Here is a 19,857-nt window from a genome sequence, read left to right as displayed (position 1 = left end):
CCAATGGGAAGGTCAGCAGGGCCAAAGCAGCTGCCGCAAGGAGAGGAAAGGTAACCACGGCAACCCAAGTTATCTGCATCCTCCATGTGTTTCCTTCTCCCCACCCTGCACCGTATCTCCCCCACCCAAACCTCACACCGGTAGAACCAGGGAGCAGCTGGCAGGATGGGGGCTCCAGACGCGTGTCCCTCATCTGGTTGCGCTTCGAGGCTCACTGCGTTGGGCTGAGATCACTGGAGAGGGGCTGGGAGCCTGCAGAGGGGCAGCGTGCAACAGGCAGAGCTCTCCGCTATTGTAGATGGGGCGCTGGATATGCTGCCTTTGCTCCAGAGTTGCAGATTGGTTGATGCTGCTCCTGGTTTTGGCTCGGAGCTCTAACCCTTCCACAGCAGCAACAGTTTCACCGTCTGCACCCCACGTCAGACCCAGCTACAGCTTTGGCCGCACTTTCCTGGGACTTGATAAATGCAACGCCTGCATTGGGACGTCCATTTGCAAGAAGTTCTTTAAGGAAGAAATAAGGTCAGAAACTTGGCACAGTTGTTTTCTGCATAGTAACTTGAAAGCTGCCTGTTAGCATTTCCCAGTACTTTATTGGAAGCCAATGGAAAGATAACTTATCACCAGGTTGCCATTGCAGCACCTCGTATTTTAATTAGTGTCTGTGTGCTGCTGCTCTGCTTCTGTTTTCTCTTATAGCCACGCAGACGCGATCAGACCTCAGCCCTGAACTGTAACTTGAAAGCAGGAGTGAAAGGCACAGCACTCTGCGTAGGGGTGTCTCTGAAATAGCTCAGCACAGTGACAGGGAAGGAGGGAGGGGAGGGAGAAACTGTGTGTTTCAGTGTCACTGGAAATGTGGTGCTATGAGCAGCTGAGAAAGGTGAGGGGAGGTTTGCTTTCCATTCTCCCATTGGGCTAGGTAAGCTACGAACACATCAACTTGCACCAACTGCAAGAACATATATGTGCAGAATTGCCTCCGGGTCGCTGGGATGTCCACTGCCTGAGTCAGGCTGCCCCAAGCACCTTGAGGCTTGAAGCAGAATGCATCTGCTGGCAGGAAGAAAATGTCACTGGTATGTTTGAGGAGAAAGTAAAAGGCAGCACTTGGCAGAGGAAGGGTTTATTGGGTCTGATGAGATTTATAGAGCCGGATGAATGTTCTTTTATAGAGCCGGATGCACTTTCTTTTATGGATATAAAAACCTGGGAGAGAAGGAATGACTGTAGCAAAACTGTATTCTTAATGCTGTAATACAAGCGGTATGATGCTGGGCAAACCACTCTTTTTATACGGAGTGACTCCATGAAACACAGCACAGTAAAGCCAGGAGGCTCTGGACTGAGTGGCCATGCCAGGACCCTGTGTCCTCTGCTCCCTTCTGCTCCAGTGCCCCCTGGCTTCCTGACCCTAGGCTCGTCCTGCAGGCAGTGTGAGGGTATGCAGAAAGGTCCAGCAGCACCGAGAGAGGCAGGGACAGAATGTGTCCTCCTGATCAATTTCTGAAGCAGTCAGAATTTGAGACAAGTGGAGAATTTTGGAGGTTCTAGATCCACTCCCACATACCTTTTCCTGTGCTCACAAAGGCGGATTTCTCTCTTAATTTGCACTAGGACATGCTTCATTAGTGTGATGCTCAGAAGGCTGGAGCACCTCACCTATGAAGACAGGCTGAGGGAACTGGTCTTATTCAGCCGGGAGAAGAGAGGGCTCCAGGGCAAGCTCGTTTCAGTTTTCCAGTACTTAAAGAGAGCTTACAAGCAGGAGGGAAAATAACTTTTTACCAGGCAGATAGAGTTAGGACAAGGGGGAGCTTTTTTAAAGTAAAAGCAGGGAGACTTAGGTTGGACATCAGGGGAAAATTCTTTCTCCAGAGGGCAGTGATGCTCTGGCCCAGGCTGCCCAAAGAAGTTGTGGTCCCCATCCCTGGAGGCACTCAAGGCCAGGTTGGATGGGGCCCTGGGCAGCCTGAGCTGGTGGGAGGCAACCCTACCCACAGCACGGGTTGGGGTGGGTGGGCTTAGAAGTCCCTTCCAATTCAAACCATTCTGTGATTCTGTGATTTTCTTTGCAGCTTTGTGTCAACATTGGTAACTATTTTGGCTAAAACTACTGGAAAAGTTTGAAAAAGCCGGAACATTTGGGGCTTTTTTTAAATATAACCTTTCTCTCTTAATTTTTTCTAATACTTAAGTTATTTATATTAAATGTTTAATATATTCAGTACTCCAAAGACAAGCAGCATTATTTTGGCTGAAACAAAAGACTTGCTATCATCTAGGAAAATGAAAACCAAGTTTGATTTCCTCCCTTGTACAGTTCAGGGCTGCCCCGCAGCTGGCAAATCAGCTCTTCATGCAGATTTCACCAAGCATCTTCTCTAAACCCAGTCCAGTCCTGAATAACAACGTTTTGCACAAGGCTGACTTACTGCTGTGGCACAACACAGTGACGCATCTCATTGGCATCCAGCATGTGTGCCAGGCCAGCATCAGGCTGCCTGGAAACCATGCCAAGCACAGAGTGACCACAACCCCAACTGGGACCCCCTGGCAGCCCTGGGGAAACGGCTCTCCCGGTGCTGCATGCCTGGAGCTTGGCTCAGCACTGCGTCATGCATCCTGGCACTGATGGCTGCGGGAGGCAGCTCTGCACTGGTGCCTGCTTGACGTGAGCTCCTCTGAGATGGGCACGAGCCAAGTCACAAGGCACGTTTGTGCTTAATTTATTAAAAAGAGAGAGAGAGAGAAGGAAAGAAAGCCCCAGCCCATAGCCATCTCTTTCCTGTACGTGCCTGGCACGCTGTGCCTGCCTTGCAATTTAGGCTGGGAGGGGTCGTGACGCAAAGCAAATCACAGCAAGGCACAGCAATCACTTTCTGTTCTTCAGTCCAATCTCACAAACAGCCAAAAAATTATTAAAGAAGAAAAAAAAAAGGAGGGGGCAGGTCATTTTAGGTCAGATACTCAGATCATAGAGAGGTTTTGATTTCATACTGGGCAAAATGCCCCAAAGACCAAAATGCCCTGACCTTGGCGTGGCGCCAGCTGCTGGCTGAAGAAGGAGCTGGTCCATTTCCGTGTCCGAGAGCACCCCCAGCACGAGAAGTGAACAGCTCTTGGGAGCAGAAAGAAGCTCCACACACTGATCCTTGAAGGGTAAATTTAGAGGGGAGGAAAGCTAATGAACCCCCTCAACATTTCTCAGTGTGGAGTTCCCAACTGGAAGTCAAAAAGAAAAATTAGCTTCAACCCTCGGCCTCATTAGCGCCTTTTCATTTACCGGCAGATAGCTGCTCCTGAAGGGCACCCCTTGCCTCTCCTATTTCAGTTCTGAGCTATCATCAGCTTTAATTTATAGTGAGATTAAATTAAGAAATGCTTTCTTACGCACTCTGGCAGTGTATAATTAGGAGACCCCAGGGGCAGCCAGTTCAGCCGCTGGCTGTGTTGAAGGTTGGGATTCAGCTGCGCTCTTGCATCTTGCCATTGAGCATACAGAAAGCAGTGCTCAGGCAGGACTGTGGGGGCTGCCCAAAAAAAACATCATCACAGCCTAACTGCTTGGCCCAAACACTCCTCTCTGAGGCCTGTGCAGGGGGAGCACTTTTATGCACAGTACTTAATGGCCACAGCAATGCCATATGCCTGGCACAAAGTGTTCCCTTCTTATCCCACCAAGATCCCCAAACACTTCTGTACGGGAAGGTCTTGCATCCTAGCTGCTAAAGCCCTGCTGGCCAAGTTAGGGGCACATGATGACTCTGGCACTGTGTTTCCACCCCATATCCTACATTCCCCCTTATAGCAAGGCTATTCCTGGTCATGAGGACAGCACCAGGCAGCCAGGCATGCTCACCTGAGCCTCCTCCCCTGGCTTCCCAAGGAGTAGAAGGAAGGCAGCTGCCCAGAGCCATGACCTGGCCAGGAAAGCTGACTGAGCACCACACAAGGCTCTGTAGCTGAGAAAGACACTCAGTCATGATACTAAACTTTTTTTTCCTAGAGACTTACCAGCAGCATTGAAAAGTTCAAACAACATATCTTACATAATCTTTATTTCAACATAAGTGCACAGCCAGGTTGGATGGGACCCTGGGCAACCTGATCTAGTGCCTGATTTAGTTGTTGGCAACCCTGCTCATGGCAGGGGGTTGGAACTAGGTGATCTTTCTGGTTCTTTTTACCCAAGCCATTCTATCATTCTGTGATTTTATGATTCTATGATTAACAAAAAAATCACACCTGCCTATCATGCATGAACACCAAGTAAATCATAGAATCACAGAATACCCTGCGTTGGAAGGGACCCATAAAGCATTATCAAATCCAACTCCAGGCTCCACACAGGACCACCCAAAAATCAAACCAAATGTCTGAGACAATTGTCTAGACACTTCTTGAACTCTGGCACACATGGTGCCATGACCATGCCACCACCTCAGTGAGAAAGATCATTCTGATAAATCCAAACACATTTATTTTCAGAAGTTTTTATTCCTTTCATTATTCCTTTATTTTGGCCAGTTTCCATTTGCAGCTTAGGAAATCTCAAAATGTCAGAAATACCCTGTTAACTGAAACCCCAAGCCTTCTCCCTTCTTTTTTACTCTTTATGTGGCCCAAATGTTGGCATTTATCTCTCCTCTCCTGCTCAGGGCATCCCCATAACAAGGGGTGTTGTTAAGTGGGGAACAAACGTGGACATTTTGTCCAAGCACATTTCCACCCACTCTTCTCACTAGGTGCATGAGTCCATGCTTGAACCCACATGGGACTCAAGTCTGTGGGTTGGTAAGACATGCTCCAATGGTGACTCCCCACAAAATCCCCCAGACCTCTCCTGTGATGTTTCTGCAATGCCCCATGGTGCCTGAGGGCAAAGCGGTGGTCGCGCTGGTGAGGTGGGCATTTGCGAGGTCTGTTAACCCGCTCTCCGTGGGGCTCTCGTTTTGGTTTGGCAGGTTTGACACCTGGCTTTCTTCTCATTTAAAGCTGCCCCCCAGCTACCTGCTCAGCTACTTGGGCAACTACACCGACGATGCTCAGAGCTGGCGGATGGTCGACATCACCCGCCTGACCACCAAGTATCAGCATGACCGGGCTGACCAGCGCATCTGCACCTCCCTGCTGAAGACCAAAACGTGCAGCCTAGAGCGGGCCCTGCGTCGCACGCACCGCTTCCAGAAGTGGCTGCGAGCCAAGCGCCTCACGCCCGACCTGGTGCAGGTGAGTGCTCCACCATGAAACCAGGGCAGCCCATGGGACACACAGGAACCTGCACAGGCTCTGTTCCTGCCTGCGGCACAAAGAGGAGGCTCAGGGTGCCCTGTGCTGCAGGTGGGCACGCATGGCCACGCATGGCCTTGGGGTCTTACTTGGGAAGGGAAAGAGTGGGGCTCCTGGCTTCTTCTGCAGGCTGAGTGTGAACTCTTTTCAGTGATGGCTGGGCTGTTTTCAGTGGTTTCCAGCAACAGGACATGGGGTGAGGGACATAAACTGGAACACAGGAAGTTCCATAAGGATATGAGGGAAAACTTCATTACTGTGAGAGTGGCAAAGCACAGGAACTGGCTGCCCAGAGGTTGCGGTGACTCTTCTGGAGATATTTAGGACCTGCCCAGACACTTGTATGTGCAACTTGCTGTAACATACCTGCTTTAGCAGGAGGTTGGACTTGATGATCTCCAGAGGTCCCTTCCAACCCCTGTGATTCTGTGATTGTAAAACAGTAGATGAGCGGCTCCTAAAAGCAAAACAACCTCCTGAAATGCACACACATCCCCCATCCCCTTTCAAATAACAGCAAAGCATTGTAATAACTGTTGGCGCAGGGTAGGGGCTGGGTGTACTGTGGAATGAGCCCCTGAGAGTTAAGGAAGGATCATTCCAGTTCTCCTTCTCTTCTTTCATCCTGAGAGCATCATTCTCCCTTTAAAGAGGGAAGAGAAAGGGATGGTTTTTTTTCCTAAAAAGGCAACAGCTTCCTCCGTTCTGCACACCACCACACTGTTCAGTATTGCTGTGTGCTACAAACATGTCACTTTAGATATTCCATTTCATGGATCTGTATCTTCTGAAAATGAGCCCACAACTGAGTATCTCACACACACATGAACATATGTGCACAGGCACATAAAACCACATACAGATACACATGCACAAATGCACACACACAGATACATACACATTCATGTGCATATGCAGCATTGCACTGTCCTGGAGAAGAAGCTCTGTCCAGGTTGCCCTGGCCTTGTTCCTTTCCACATTCTCTGTGCACTCACATTCCTACTTCCTTGCAAAGTGGGCACTGAGCTTACCTGGCCATAAGCAAAGATATAAAATGAGGATGTTAAATTTTAGGAAAGCTAACTTCCAGCTCTTCAGGGAATTAGTCAACAAAACACCCTGGGAAACTGTCCTCATGGTCAAAGATGCAGAGCAGAAGAGGCAGATCTTTAAGGAAGCTTTCCTCAGGGTGCAAGAACTCTCCATCTGCAGGTATAGCAAGTCAGGAAAGGAAGGCAAGATACCAGCATGGCTGAACCAGGACCTGCTAGTCAGACTTTAGAGCAAGAGGAAAATGCACAGGCAGAGGAAACAGGGACATGTATTGTGGGAAGAGCATAAAGCAGCTGCTAGGCTGAGTGGGGATGGGGTCAGGAAAGCCAAGGCCCAGCTTGAACTAACCTTGACAAGGGATGCCAAGAAGAACAAGAAAGGCTTATACATTTACCTCAACCAGAAAAGTCCAGAAGGGTGTACTTCTCCAGTGAGTGACACAGGCAAGATGGTAACAATAGACAAGGAGAAGGCTGAGGTACTTAGTAAATGTTTTGCCTTGGTCTTCTCTGATAACTTCTCATCACACAGCCCCCAAATATTTGGTTTGGTAGGAGACTGGGGAAGCAATGTCCCTCCCACTGTAAGTGAAGTTCAGGTTTAGGACCACCTGAGGTTCCTGAACATCCACAAGTCTCTGGGTTCTGATGAGATACATCCCAGAGTCCTGAGGGAGCTGTCTGATGTAGTCACCAAGCCACTCTCAATGATATTTGAAAAGTTATGGCAATTCCTGATGACTGGGAAAAAAAGGCAAAATTGCATCCATCTTTAAGAAGGGTAAAAATGATGACCCCAGGAACTACAGACTTGTCAGTCTCAGGCACGTCCCGGGGAAAATAAATGGAGCAGATCCTCCTGGAGGCTGTGCTAAGGCACATGGAAGGCAGGGAGATGATACAGGAGAACCATCATTGCGTCATCAAGGGCAAATCCTGTTTGACCAACCAAGTAGCCTTTAATGATGGTGTCATTACATCAATGGACAAGGGAAGAGCCTCTGATGTCATCTATCTTGACTTCAGTAAGGTCTTTGATGTGGTATCTCACAACATCCTTCTCTCCTAATGGGAAGATATGGATTTGATGAGTGGACTGTTCAGTGGATGAAGAACTGGCTGTGGGATTGAGTCCAGAGAGCAATGGTCAATGGCTCTGTGACTGGATGGAGATCAGTGACAAGTGGTGTCCCACGGGGGTCAGTGATGGGACCAATACTCTTTAATATCTTCATTAATGATATCAACAGTGGAGTTGAATGTACCCTCAGCAAGTTTGCCAATGACACTAAGCTGTGAGGTGCAGTTGACACACCAGAGGGACAGGATGCCATCCAGATGGACCTAGACAGGCTTGAGCAGTGGGCCCAGGTGGACCTCATAAGGTTCAACAAATCCAAATGCTAGGTCTTCCACCTGGATCAAAGCAATATCCACTACCAATACAAGCTGAGGGATGGAAGGATTCAGTGCAGTCCTGGTGAGAAAGACCTGGAGGTACTGGTGGATGGCAAGCTGGCCATGAACCAGCAATGTGCCCTTGCAGTCCAGAAAGCCAACTGTGTCCTGGGCTGCAGCCAAAGAAGCATGGCCAGCAGAGCAAAGAAGGTGATCCTGCCCCTCTTCTCTGAGCTGGTTGGACCTCACCTGGAGTACTACGTCCAGATGTGGAGTCCTCAGTACAGTAGAGACATGGGCCGGTTGGGGCACATCCAGAAGAGGGCCACAAAAATGATACAAGTGATAGAACACGTATCCTACAAGGGCAGGCTCAAAGATCTGGGGCTTTTCAGCTCAGAGAAGAGAAGGCTGCGAGATGATCTGATAGCGGCCTTTCAATATCTAAAAGGAAGCTACAGAAAAGAAGGGAACAAACTCTTTAGCAGGGTCTGTTGTAATACAACAAGAGGAAATGGTTTTTAAAGAGGGTAGATTTAGGTTAGATGTAAGAAAAAAGTCTTTGACAATGATAGTGGTGAAGCACTGGAACAGGTCACCAAGAGGATGCCCCATCTCTGAAGACTTTCAAGGTGAGGCTGGATAAGGCCCTGAGCAACCTGATCAAGTTGTGCATGTCCCTGTTCATTGCAGAGGAGCTAAATCAAATGACCTTTAAGGGTCCCTTCCAGCTGAGGATTCTATGATGTACCTTTAAAGTGAGCTCCAGGGCCAGCCCAGGATGATGTGCTCAGGGATGAACTCCATGTGACATCACAGCAACCCCAACAAATTTTTAACTGAAGAGAGAATCCAGCAGGCTGCAGGACATGAATTAGCACACATCAGGTTCAGGACTGCCACTCCTGTATTCATGGTTCTTTGGGTTTAGACTGGGCTATAGAATAATAGAATAGAATAATAGAATCATTAAGGTTAGAAAAGATCTTTTAGGATCACCTAATCCAACCACCAACCCATCCCCACTGACCATGTCCCTCAGTGCTACATCCACATGGTTCTTGAGCACCCCCAGGGATGGTGATTGTACCACCTCCCTGGACAGCCTGTGCCACTGCCTCACCACTCTTTATGAGAAGACATGGTTCCTAATATCCAACCTGAACCTCCTCTGGTGCAACTTGAAGCCATTATTTCTCTTCCTATTACTGTCACCTTGGGGAAGAACCCAACACCTACCTTGCCACAGCCTCCTTTCAGGTGGTTGTAGAGGGTGATAAGGTTTCCCCTGAGCCTACTCTTCTCCAGACTGAGCAGTTCCAGTTTCTTCAGCCTGTGCAGAAGAACACAGCAGTCCCACTTGGTCCAACTTGCCCACAGCCACGAGAGCACTTCAGAATATGCAGGCTAGCACAAGCCATCAGAGGGGGCTTCCTGAAATACAGGAAGCCACTGTGAATTCTCTCCTGAAGCACCACTTTTCTGGCATTTTTGGAGGTGTTAACAGTGAGTGCACTGCTGACGCCTAATGCAATTCCCATCCTGTTTCATGATCCTATGATTACCCAAGGATGCCTGTGTTCCCCTCGCTGCAGTGTTGGCACTGAGACAAGCTATTGGGCTGAAGTAATTTTGCCTTTTGTAACAGGGAATCAGAGCTACCCTCCACATCCTTGAATCAGGATGACAGACCATGAAGTGAAGCTTTTCCACTTTACGCTGCCTGCCCTGCCAGCCCCAGCTATCAACAGAGCTGCCACATTGATTATTTCACCTATTACACTGAAAATCATCATCAGAAGCAGCAAAACCTTCACTGATAAAATCCTGCTGGGAGCGGAGCTCAGCTCGGGATCTGTGCTGCTGCCCATCCTGGCTGTTGTAACCCATGCAGCAGCAGCACTGTACACTGCTTTGCCCACATCTTGGCCCAAAAGCTTGTCACTGCAAACCACATTGTTGGTTCACCCTGTTGGAGGGTGGCCTAGTTTCAGCATAGATTGCCTGCAGGGAATGTTATAACCCTGGCTACTAAGCATAGCCTGGATAACATGCAAGGGCAATAGCAGTGGTGTCTGCAGAGAGGATGAGTTCCACTATTTTGCAGGGCAGCCTCAGTTTCTCTTTCTGGGAGTGAACAAAACCCTTTGCTTCAAGTGGCCAGGAGCTGCATGTGCTTCATCACCTGCATCAGGAATTTTCTGCTGGGTCCCATCCCAAGTTTGGTTTGTTGAAGCTGTATTAAGGCAGAGGTGCACGGAGCAGCAGGAAGTAAGTGCTCCTGTGCTGTGCTGCTCTCCCTCAGACTGGCTGAATAGAAAGCAAAGTGTGGAGAGTATGTCTTCCAGAGCTCATCTTTTTGTCCTGCCCAATGGATTCTGGGTGCATTGACATCAGATCTGCATACATGGCAGCTTAACACAGATCACATGCTATGCAGTAGGGAAAAGAAATCACGGTTGAGTGTAGGTAGGCACTGTAGGAAGTATTCTTTATCAGATACAAAAATGTAGGAATTTAATCAAAGTAAATAAGAAGCTTTCCATATCAATCACAAACAAGATGTCAGGCTGCCTGTCAAGTTGTATTCTCCAGGGTGATAAGACACCGCAAAGCACATGAGATATTCTGAGATAAATCAGTTTCTTCAGTGTCTTCAAGTATACATTCTTCAAAGTTTCCTTCCATTGGCAGTTTTTGTCTGACAGTTTTACAACTATGGCTGTAGGTATGTTTCCATCATTCTGCTGAAAGCAGGGGCCTTGCTCTGCTGAAACACTAACGCAGGTGCCAAGCTTTCTACATTTGTGTAGCTCTGCCAAATCCAAAAGGCCCCACCACCCAGCTTTTGTGGATCAGAGGCTTCATTAAACTGTAGGAAGCTGTACCAGTGGTTGATACATATGTGGCAGCACCAGTGGACAAGCATCTGGAATGTTGCTTGGCTCAGTGGGAGGTTCTAGGGCTGGCAGCTAAGGCCAAGTGCTCTTCATGCACTCCCCTGTGCTTACACAGCTCCAAGCTGAAACCCCACTCATCAGCTCTGTGCTGATTGAGAGGAGACATAACTGAGCTCCAATCGGGTGTCAGTCCCTGCTTTAGTCATGAAAACTCTGAAAGTGATCACGGGAAAGGAGCAGTCATGGTCACCGTGCAGCACAGGATAGGCTCTGACCTTAGAAAAATCCTAATTATGACTCCTATGCATTCTCGTGATTTCTGTTCCTATTGTCTACTTATAAGATGTACTTGCTTTGCATTACAAACTCCTGGAGGAGAGAGGTTTTCTAACTCAGTATGCAAATATTTGCATACACACTGAGCTGCTAGAGACTTTCTCCACCATTTCTCTTACTTAACACGACTCTGCTCCTCTCATTTTTTCTCCTCCAATGGGAAGGTAACAGTCAACCATAACATGTCTGCAATTGCTGAGAGACAGAAAACCATCCTTTCCCTCCCCCTGTTTTTTGATAATCAGTGGAAAATGTATTTCCTTGATACAGCTACACCAGAGGTCAGAAGTGTGTTGAAGTCATGTAGCTAGAACTGTAGAGCATTATTGTTGACAAACAGAGGAAAAAATACCAATTCCCTTGTAATTGAAACTCAACACTCTAGTTGGAGTTGCGTTTTTCAGGTTGCTTTGACCAGGTTGAGCCATGCGCTCAAGGCTTGCTCCACACAACTGATGGCTGGAGAGGGAGTGGTCAGGGCCTCACAGTATTCTCCTGGAGAAGTTGACAGCCTTTGCTGGGTAAGGAACTGGCTGAATGGCCAGACCCAGAGAGTGATGGTGAATGGAGTTAAATCCACCTGGTGACCTGTCACAAGTGGTGCTCCCCAGGGGTTGATACTGAGGTCTGTCCTGTTCAATATCTTTACTGACAACCTGGATGAGGGTACTGAGTGCACCTTCAGTAGGTTTGCAGGTGACACCAAGTTGTCAGGAGGTGTCAATCTGTTTGGGGGTATGAAGATCCTACAGATGGATCTGGACAGTCTGGATAGCTGGGCTGAGACCAGTGGGATGAAGTTCAATAAGACCAAGTGCCATGTCCTGCACTTATGCCACAACAACCCCAGGCAATGCTACAGGCTTGGGGCAGAGTGGCTGGAAGACTGTGTAGAGGAAATAAACGTGGGGCAATTGGTTGACTCTTGGCTGTACGTGAGCCAGCAGTGCACCCAGATAGTCAAGAAGGATGAAGGCATCTTGACTTGTACCAAAAATGGTGTTCCTAGCAGGAGCAGGGAAGTGATCAATCCTCTGTACTCAAGCCCTAGTGAAGCCACACCTCAGGTACTGTGTTCAGTTTTGTGCCCCTCACTATAAGAAAGACAGAGTGGCCTTGGAACATGGTCAGAGAACATTGAAACTGTGAGGGGTCTGGAGCACAAATCTTATGGGGAGCAGCTGAGAGGACTGGGATTATTTAGTCTGGAGAAGAGGAGGCTCAGGGGAGATGTTATTGTTCTTTACAACTGTGTGAAGGGAGACTGTGGTGATGTGGGGGTCAGCCTCTTCTCCCAAGTAACTAGCAATAGGACTAGAGGGGATGGCCTCAAGTTGTGTCAGAGGAGATTCAGGTTGGACATTAGGAAAAATTTATTCTCCGAAAGAGTGGTCAAGCACGGGAAAAGGCTGCCCAGGGAGGTGGTAGTGTCACCAGCCTTGGAGGTATTCAAGAAATGTTTAGATGTAGTACTAAGGGACACGGTTTACTTGGAACTATTGGTGATAGGTCTACAGTTGAATTGCATTATATTGGAGGTCTTTTCCAATGTAGATGATTCTATGATTCTACGAAGACAGCATGAAGGATGAAGAGGGGACATGGGGGGTCCAGTTCCCCTTTTCTGTCTCTGACCAGGAGAGTGACACTCCCCTTCATCCCTCAGATCCTCATTTCTTTGTCATGACTGGGTAACTGGTTCTTTATGCCAAATTATAGAATCATAGGATTGCTCAGGTTGGAGAACACCTTCAAGATCATCAAGTACAACCACAGCCTAACCATACTACCCTAACTCTAAAAACCCACCACTAAATCATGTCCCTGAGCACCACATCCAAACAGTTTTTAAACACACTCAGGGATGGTGACTCAACCACCTCCCTGGGGAGCCTTATTCCAGTGCCTGACAACCCTTTCTGTAAAGAAGCTTTTCCTTATATCCAACCAAACCTTCCCTGGTGCAACTTGAGGCCATTTCCCCTTATTCTGTCACCTGTCACCAGTGAGATCAACCCTGCTCTCACTGCAAGCACCTTTCTTGTATTTGAAGAGAACAGTAAGGTCTCCCCTCAGCCTCCTCTTCCCCAGACTAAATTGCCCCAGCTCCTTCAGTCCCTCCTCATTGGGCATATTCTCCAGGCCCTTCACAAGCTTTGTTGCTCTTCTTTGGACCTGCTCCAGCATCTCCATGTCCTTTCTGAACTGAGGTGCCCAAAACTGAACACAGTACTCAAAATGAGGCCTCACCAGTGCTGAGTACAGGGGGAGGATTACTTCCCCACTCCTACTAACCACACCATCCCTGATACAGGCCAGGATGCCACTGGCCTTCTTGGCCACCTGGGCACGCTGCTGGCTCACATTCAGCTGTCCATTGGCACAACAAGGTCCCTTTCTGTCAGGCAGCTTTCCAGCTAGCTCCTCCTCCCCAAGCCTGTAGGGTTGCCTGGCGTTATTGTGACTAAAATGCAGGACCTGACACATGGCCATGTTGAAACTTGTACAGTTTACCTTGGCCCATTGACCCAGTCTAGCCAGGTCCCTCTGTAGTGTCTTTCTACCCTCCAGCAGCTCAACACTCCCTCTCAACTTGTGTCATCTGCAAATTTGTTGAGGTTCTACTCAATTCAGTAATGAACAGTTTGAGGAGGAAGAGCTGTGAGAGACCTACCTCAGAGCTACCAAGCATCTTGTGGAGATCCCGAGTCAAATTTTTGCTCCCAGCATGAAGAACAGTGGGCAGCAAATGTAAGCATGAGTGCCCTGTCCTCTGAAGAACATCTTGCAGCCACCAAATTAGAAAGTAAACCCAAAAGACAAATTTGGCTACTTGGATCATTTGGAAGAAGGACTTAGCAAAAGCCTGACTCCAACAGAGGAAAGGCAAGGCAGCATTTCTGCACTGCTATCAAGAGCCCTCTCCATGTCACCTCTCCTTCGTAATTAAACACTGACTTTAAAAATAAAGGCCTTTTCCTTCAACACAATTATAAAAGTATATGATGTTTAGCCCAGCTGTAGGTCACTTACTACAGTTTTACACATTAATGTCCCAAATTAAAAGGTGAAATACAGTGATCCTGAAGCCATTAGTCCAATATTTCTTTACTCATTGCTGGCATTTACTAGAGAATATGCCCAGAATATTCAAATTTGTTTCTGAGAGCTAAAGCATACATTTATCAGAGAAATAATATATCTTGTGCTGGTACCGATGTACAATGTTCATTTACGGTTTTAAAGCAAGTTTACTGACCTTAACAAATATCATTTCCAAGAATGCTGCTTGTAGGCTAAGCAAGCACGGAAGCACTCTGAAAATATTGTTTGAAGAGGGATGTGACTCACTGGCAGAGCGGAGGACAGGCAGCCATGGGCCAGTGGTGCTTCCAAGGCTGGAGGAGGGAGTGAAGAGCTCAACAAGGAGGGAAAATGGTTTGGTAGAGGCCAAGGCCATGCCATGAAGTCTGGGTGCCATTTCCCAAACCTCATGCAGGAAGATAAACACCTTTCTCATGTTTTGCCCATTCACCAGGGCCTGACCAGCCCCATGCTGCGCTGCCCATCCCAGCGCCTCCTGGATCGGATTGTGCGGCGCTACGCTGAAGTGCCGGATGCTGGCAGCATCTACATGGACCATCTTACCGACCAGGACAAGCTGCGCCTCCTGTACACACTGTCAGTGAATTCACACCCTATCCTCTTACAGGTAGGTACCATCTGCCCTGGCTGGAAACATCACCCCACAGCCCCTTGCAATCATGAGACATGCCCCAGTCTTTGCTGCCCTTTGCAAGCTCCCTAAAATTCATGGCACATGTTTCTCCTATGGGGCTGGGGGACTGAAGCCAGAAAACCTCTGCAGGCTCCTTGCATCAGGAGATACAGATGCCCAACCCCTGAAATAAATCAGAGCCAGATGGGTTATTACAGTAGTGCAATGTGAAAGACAGGGTTTTACGCATCTCCAATGTTTCAGTGTCACGTTTGCAATTGATATTATTCAAAATCACAGGATGCTTATAAAGTCCAGAGCACCAGAGATCATGTTTTAGCATGTGAGGTCAAGATGAAGCATTGTGATGGAACGTGGATTCACAGAGCACAGATGTCCTAGGCTCAATGTGCCATAGCTTTTACTAGTGTTTGCACACCTAGTAGCTAGTTCCATAGCAGATTAGAGCTCTGCAGAGGTGTTTGGTTGAATCCCAAATACAACTGAGCTCTGAGTTTGAAGACAGAGAGCTTCTCTGATCCCCTCCTGGCACATGGTCTCCACTCTTCCCTTATAGGTGTCTCCAAGGGAATATCTTCACCACAGTTGCTCCTCTAGCTGTCACTGCTATTTCTTGCATCCCTTTGAGATATGATGGAGAGTTCCTCTTCAACCTGTCTGAAGCCAATGTGCTCCTCTAACCAGGGAGGGGAACGATGCTCAGTGGAGCAGTTGACCAGTTTCCACACTGAGACATAAAGGTCTGGGGCAGTTGCACTGCCAGCACAACAGAGATGTTGTAAACTCCATCCGTATGTCCCCACTGCAGCAAATATTCAGCACCTTTGTCTGAGAGCCTGCAAAGATTCATCTTACAAAATGTCCACACAGATCTTAAAAATCAGTAAAAAACTGCTCTAGCTCCTCCTTAACTTCAAGCTGTGACTTCAACCATTCTCATGAGGGAGCCATAAAAAGCCTCACAAAGGAACCTAAAATTAACTCTTCTGCAGCTAAAAATTTAATGAATTTAAAATCTATTATTGTCTTATACTTTCCAATTAGTCTCCTTCATGGAACAGATCTTGAAATATCAGATTCTTCTTCCTTAGTTACCAAAAGAAGAGAGACATAGTGCGGAGCATTGCCTCCTCTGGATGCTGGGGCGTTTGAAGTCACCTGGGAGGGGGGTGGGCTCGTGGGCAAAGAGCAGGGTGAGCAGGGTCAGGTGTCAACACTGCTGTCTCCTCTCCTGGCAGATCTTCCCTGACGTGGAGGGGTGGCCCTTCCCACGGTACTTGGGCTCCTGTGGGCGGCTGGTGGTCAGCGCCAGCACCCGACCCCTGCGCGACTTCTTCAGGGCGGCCCCCGAGGTGGCAGCTGACCTGGCCCTCCAGCTCCTCGCTGTCCTCCGCTCCATGGGCACCAACGACCTCAACTATTTCTTCTACTTCACCCGTGTGGACGTTGGCACCTTTGGCGTGTTCAGCAATGGGCATCTGTTCATCCGGGATGCCAGCACGCTGGGCATCATCGACAAAGAGGAAGGTACTCAGCAGGCTCTGGGCCCATGCGTCTGTCATAGGAGGGCTTGGCACAAGAGGGCAAAACAAATCATTCACCTGTTATGTCCAGCCCTTCTGTTGATTTATTTTATCTTTTTAATCAACTGAACATCACGTGGTAAGCTTAAACAATAAAAGTTCAAGGAGAGATTTACCAGCAGCAAGAGGCAGTGCCTGCCATCCTGGCTCCAAGAGGGGAAAGCAGCAAGCATTTTGCTTGTGCCTTCAGTGGAGTGGAGAGCGATGGATGCTCTGGGTGCCATGTGGGTCTGAGTACTGCACTGTCCCCTCTGTAATGGGCATCAGCATCCTGTGTGCATGGTGCTGAGTGCTCTCCCTTATGCACACACTATATCGCTTCTCTTTTGTAAAACATTTGTCACAAAAATGTCCGGATTTGCAAAGGGGCTCTTCATAGTTCATTTGTTTCAAGTAAAGCATTGGGTCAAATCAGAGTCTTTTAAGATGTATTTACCACAGTAACTAATGGTATTAATACAGTGATAACAAAACCCCTCTTTTGTCAGTTTTGCTTAAGATGAAGGACTGCCATTCACTTTCCATGGGATAGACAGGCCTACTACTGGAAGTAGAGCTAGCCAAAGAATATTCCAAAGAATATTACTATTTAACAATTTCATTTTGAGTGCTTAGCTTTTCAGAAAACCTTTGCTCAACTTAAACATTCAGCCAAATGCATCTCAAGTATTCAGAAGGAGTTGTCAGAGGATTTTCCACTCAGTGTTTATTTTCTTGTCCCAGCAGCTATTATGGTTGTCTTGACTCCAGCTAGTTGAGCTGTTTTTGCAATTTAATGATTTTGGGTAACGTGGAAAAAACGTGAGTTTGACTGTTTGTAGTGGTTTCTGTAGGAACTCCATGTTCTAGATTACTGCTCCAGTTCCCATTTCTTCTGCACCACTTTGACTCAACAGCCATCTCTCCATTTCCTCTGCAGGGCAGTTCTGTAGAGCTCTGTCATTCAGTAAAATACGTGTATTTCAGTAGAAAAAAACCCCATACACAGATTGCACAGTGCACTTTGAGGTGAAAGATAGCAGTATCCTTTAGAGAGTAACAGACCCTATATTAATACAGAGGTACAGACATACGTGATTATGCAGCAATCTGCTCCCATCTTTCTAACAACTGTTTTAATTGCCTTCAACAGGGAGCCAACCGATCGATGGCCAGCAGGAGTATAAGGATATCTTCAGCTGCTTGACTGTGGACTGCCAGTCTGCATTTGTGTCCTGTAACTCCATCAGAGAGGAGCAGAGCCTTGTCATGGTGTGTCAAGAGCTTTTACCTAAGCTCCTGAAGGGGAAATTCCTGCCACCTGTACAGGAGAAAATAGACAGCTTCCTACAGCACTGCGCGGAGGGCCTCGCTGATGACCAGGACGTCAATGAGGCAATGGCAAAGCTGGCACAGCTCCTGAAGCCTCTGCAGTCTTGTGATTCTCGTTTTGCTTACCGCTACCCAGACTGCAAATACAGTGACAAATACTGATGGTTTTGGAAGAAGGCTGCCCAAGAAGGATGAGGCAGGCTCACCCCAACCAGTGTAAGAAGGAGGAGGAGCCAGAGTAGCTGAATAGGGCTGCGCCAACTTCAGGGCTTCTTTGCAGAGATGAAGGAGTTGGGAGCAGAGTGCACACAGGATTTATTGTTCATCTCCCAGAGATGCATTTGTTACTTGAGGTGTTAGGTGTGATGTAAGGCTTATGGATTATAAACATTATCGTGAATGACAGGGACTACAGGATTAATAAATCTTCTTCATGTATTTTGGCCTTGGAAGAGTTTTCCATGCCATCCATTAAAAAGAAGCCCTCTGAAGGCAGTGTGCTCACTGCCAGATAGCAGCATTTTATTGCTGAGAACATCATCCTGATCAAGATGATATATACATAATGTGAGATGGATGGAAGCATTTAAGACTTCCTTTGTGGAGATTTTTAGTGCTCTAAAAATCATAGACTACTGAGCCACCTGATGAGTTCCTTACCTTCATCCATCACAGATCACTTTTATAGAATATTTAATTTTATTAGTTTTATGGCACACAGAACAGAAAGATGGAATCAACAGCATTAAAAAGCTGAAAGACCCGATGTCTCTTGAGACCTAATTTTTCTAATCCTCAAATATAATTACTTTCAGTCTTTCTCATGTTGGTGGGCAGTAATTGGAGTCTAATTAGGGTTCTTGTTCTCAGGTTAAAAACAAACCAAAACAACAACAACAAAATAACAACTTTTGGATGTGATTGTCCAGAAGACACTTCCATGCTTTTTCTCTCTAAAGCGAACTGGAAGAAAGAATTTGAACAAAACCATTCAAATGGGAAGATTACCTTAAGAAGTGAAAAAATGTGGCCAGAGGTTGAGATATAAGCAGTGAGACCAGCTGAACATCCATTCCGACTTCCTCATTCATTTGCCTTTTTAAGGAGAAATCAGAAGCCAGTCCCAAACAAGTGACTCGGGCACCTAACATTCGAGGTGGTAAACTTGTGTTTTCATGCAGAACTAGACACACGCGCCTCATTTTGTGCAGAAAGGTTGCAAGAGCTGCAGAATTGCAAAACATGCTCCAGCAGGGTCACCCAGAGCAGGATGCCCAGAATCATGTCCAGGTAGCTTCTGAACATCTCCAAGGAGGAGACTCTACAAACCCACTGGGCAGCCTGTGTCTATGCTCTACCACCTGTACAGTGCTGGTGTTCAGATGGAGCATCCTGTGTTCCAGTTTGTGCCCACTGCCTTTTGTTATGTCACTGGTAACCATTTAACATTTGTTCATCCCCTACCCATGAGTTCTTTATGAGATGTCAGAGAAATACACTAAATTTTCCCTATGCTTTATGAGGCTACTTCTCTTCTGGTATTCAGGCATGCAGGAGTCACCGACCATATTTGACTAAGCTGAGTCAGAAACTAAATGTTCTGGATCCCCCTGTAAGTATTTTCATCATGGAAACAGTCTTCCTCTAGCCATGGTTCAAAAAAGAAACCAGTAACAAGCATAGAACCAGAAAAAGATGAGAGTGCGTTTGCATTGCTAATGATTGTACAGAGTTACAGGGAGCAGGAAAGTATGTCAAGATTTTGTGCTGGCTGTGGAGGGGTTCTGTGCACACAGAGCACCAAGCCTGGGGTTAAAGCAATGCACATCAGATATCCAAAAAGATGTGCCATTCTGACACTGAGAAAATCTGACCTAGGGCATTCATTTTACTTTTCCTCTTGGCATGAAACATCAAGTACACCTTTCACCTCTCAAGAAGCAAAAGCCCTGAAAATAATTTGTAGGTAAATTTAGCTTCAGGTCCAGATGGTTCAAGAGAAAAAATGTTTAAATATACAGCCTAAGCTACTGTTGCAGCCCTCTTTCATGATTTCAGTCTATTTCTACATCATGGCTCTCTTCCAGTATGAAAAACATGTCCTTTGCTAGATCCATAAGGCTGCCTAACAATCTGTTTTCAACAGTTTTTCTGGAATCTGTCTGCATCTTTGATCTCTCAGTCTGTGATTTTACCTAGATCTGCACCTTGGCACCAGGCCCCTTCTCCTCCAGCGAGCTCCTCCT

The 19,857-nt window shown here is 47.2% G+C and overlaps 1 protein-coding gene across 1 annotated transcript; it reads left to right on the top strand.

Annotated features, from left to right (window-relative positions):
• Positions 1-146: 146 nt before the first annotated feature.
• DIPK2B (divergent protein kinase domain 2B) lies at positions 147-18,374 on the top strand. The gene is made up of 5 exons (XM_065741626.1): positions 147-522; positions 4,968-5,232; positions 14,517-14,690; positions 15,956-16,244; positions 17,433-18,374. The coding sequence occupies exons 1-5, from the start codon at positions 299-301 to the stop codon at positions 17,771-17,773; spliced, it is 1,293 nt and encodes a 430-aa protein (XP_065597698.1). The 5' UTR covers positions 147-298; the 3' UTR covers positions 17,774-18,374.
• Positions 18,375-19,857: the final 1,483 nt, after the last annotated feature.

This window comes from Cyrtonyx montezumae, unplaced genomic scaffold (genome assembly GCF_038088225.1).
Source record: "Cyrtonyx montezumae isolate F1298 unplaced genomic scaffold, pur_monq_1.0 scaffold_3, whole genome shotgun sequence".
Lineage (NCBI taxonomy): Eukaryota > Metazoa > Chordata > Aves > Galliformes > Odontophoridae > Cyrtonyx > Cyrtonyx montezumae.
Note: the sequence above shows the minus strand (reverse complement) of the source record. Positions and strands in the feature narration are given on the sequence as shown.

Excerpts from the sequence above, each read along its gene's own strand:
- DIPK2B (XM_065741626.1), top strand. The coding sequence starts at position 299 with ATGGGGCGCTGGATATGCTGCCTTTGCTCCAGAGTTGCAGATTGGTTG. Across the intron at positions 523-4,967 it reads TTCTTTAAGGAAGAAATAAG|GTTTGACACCTGGCTTTCTT; the intron begins GTCAGAAACTTG and ends TTGGTTTGGCAG. Across the intron at positions 5,233-14,516 it reads TCACGCCCGACCTGGTGCAG|GGCCTGACCAGCCCCATGCT; the intron begins GTGAGTGCTCCA and ends CCCATTCACCAG.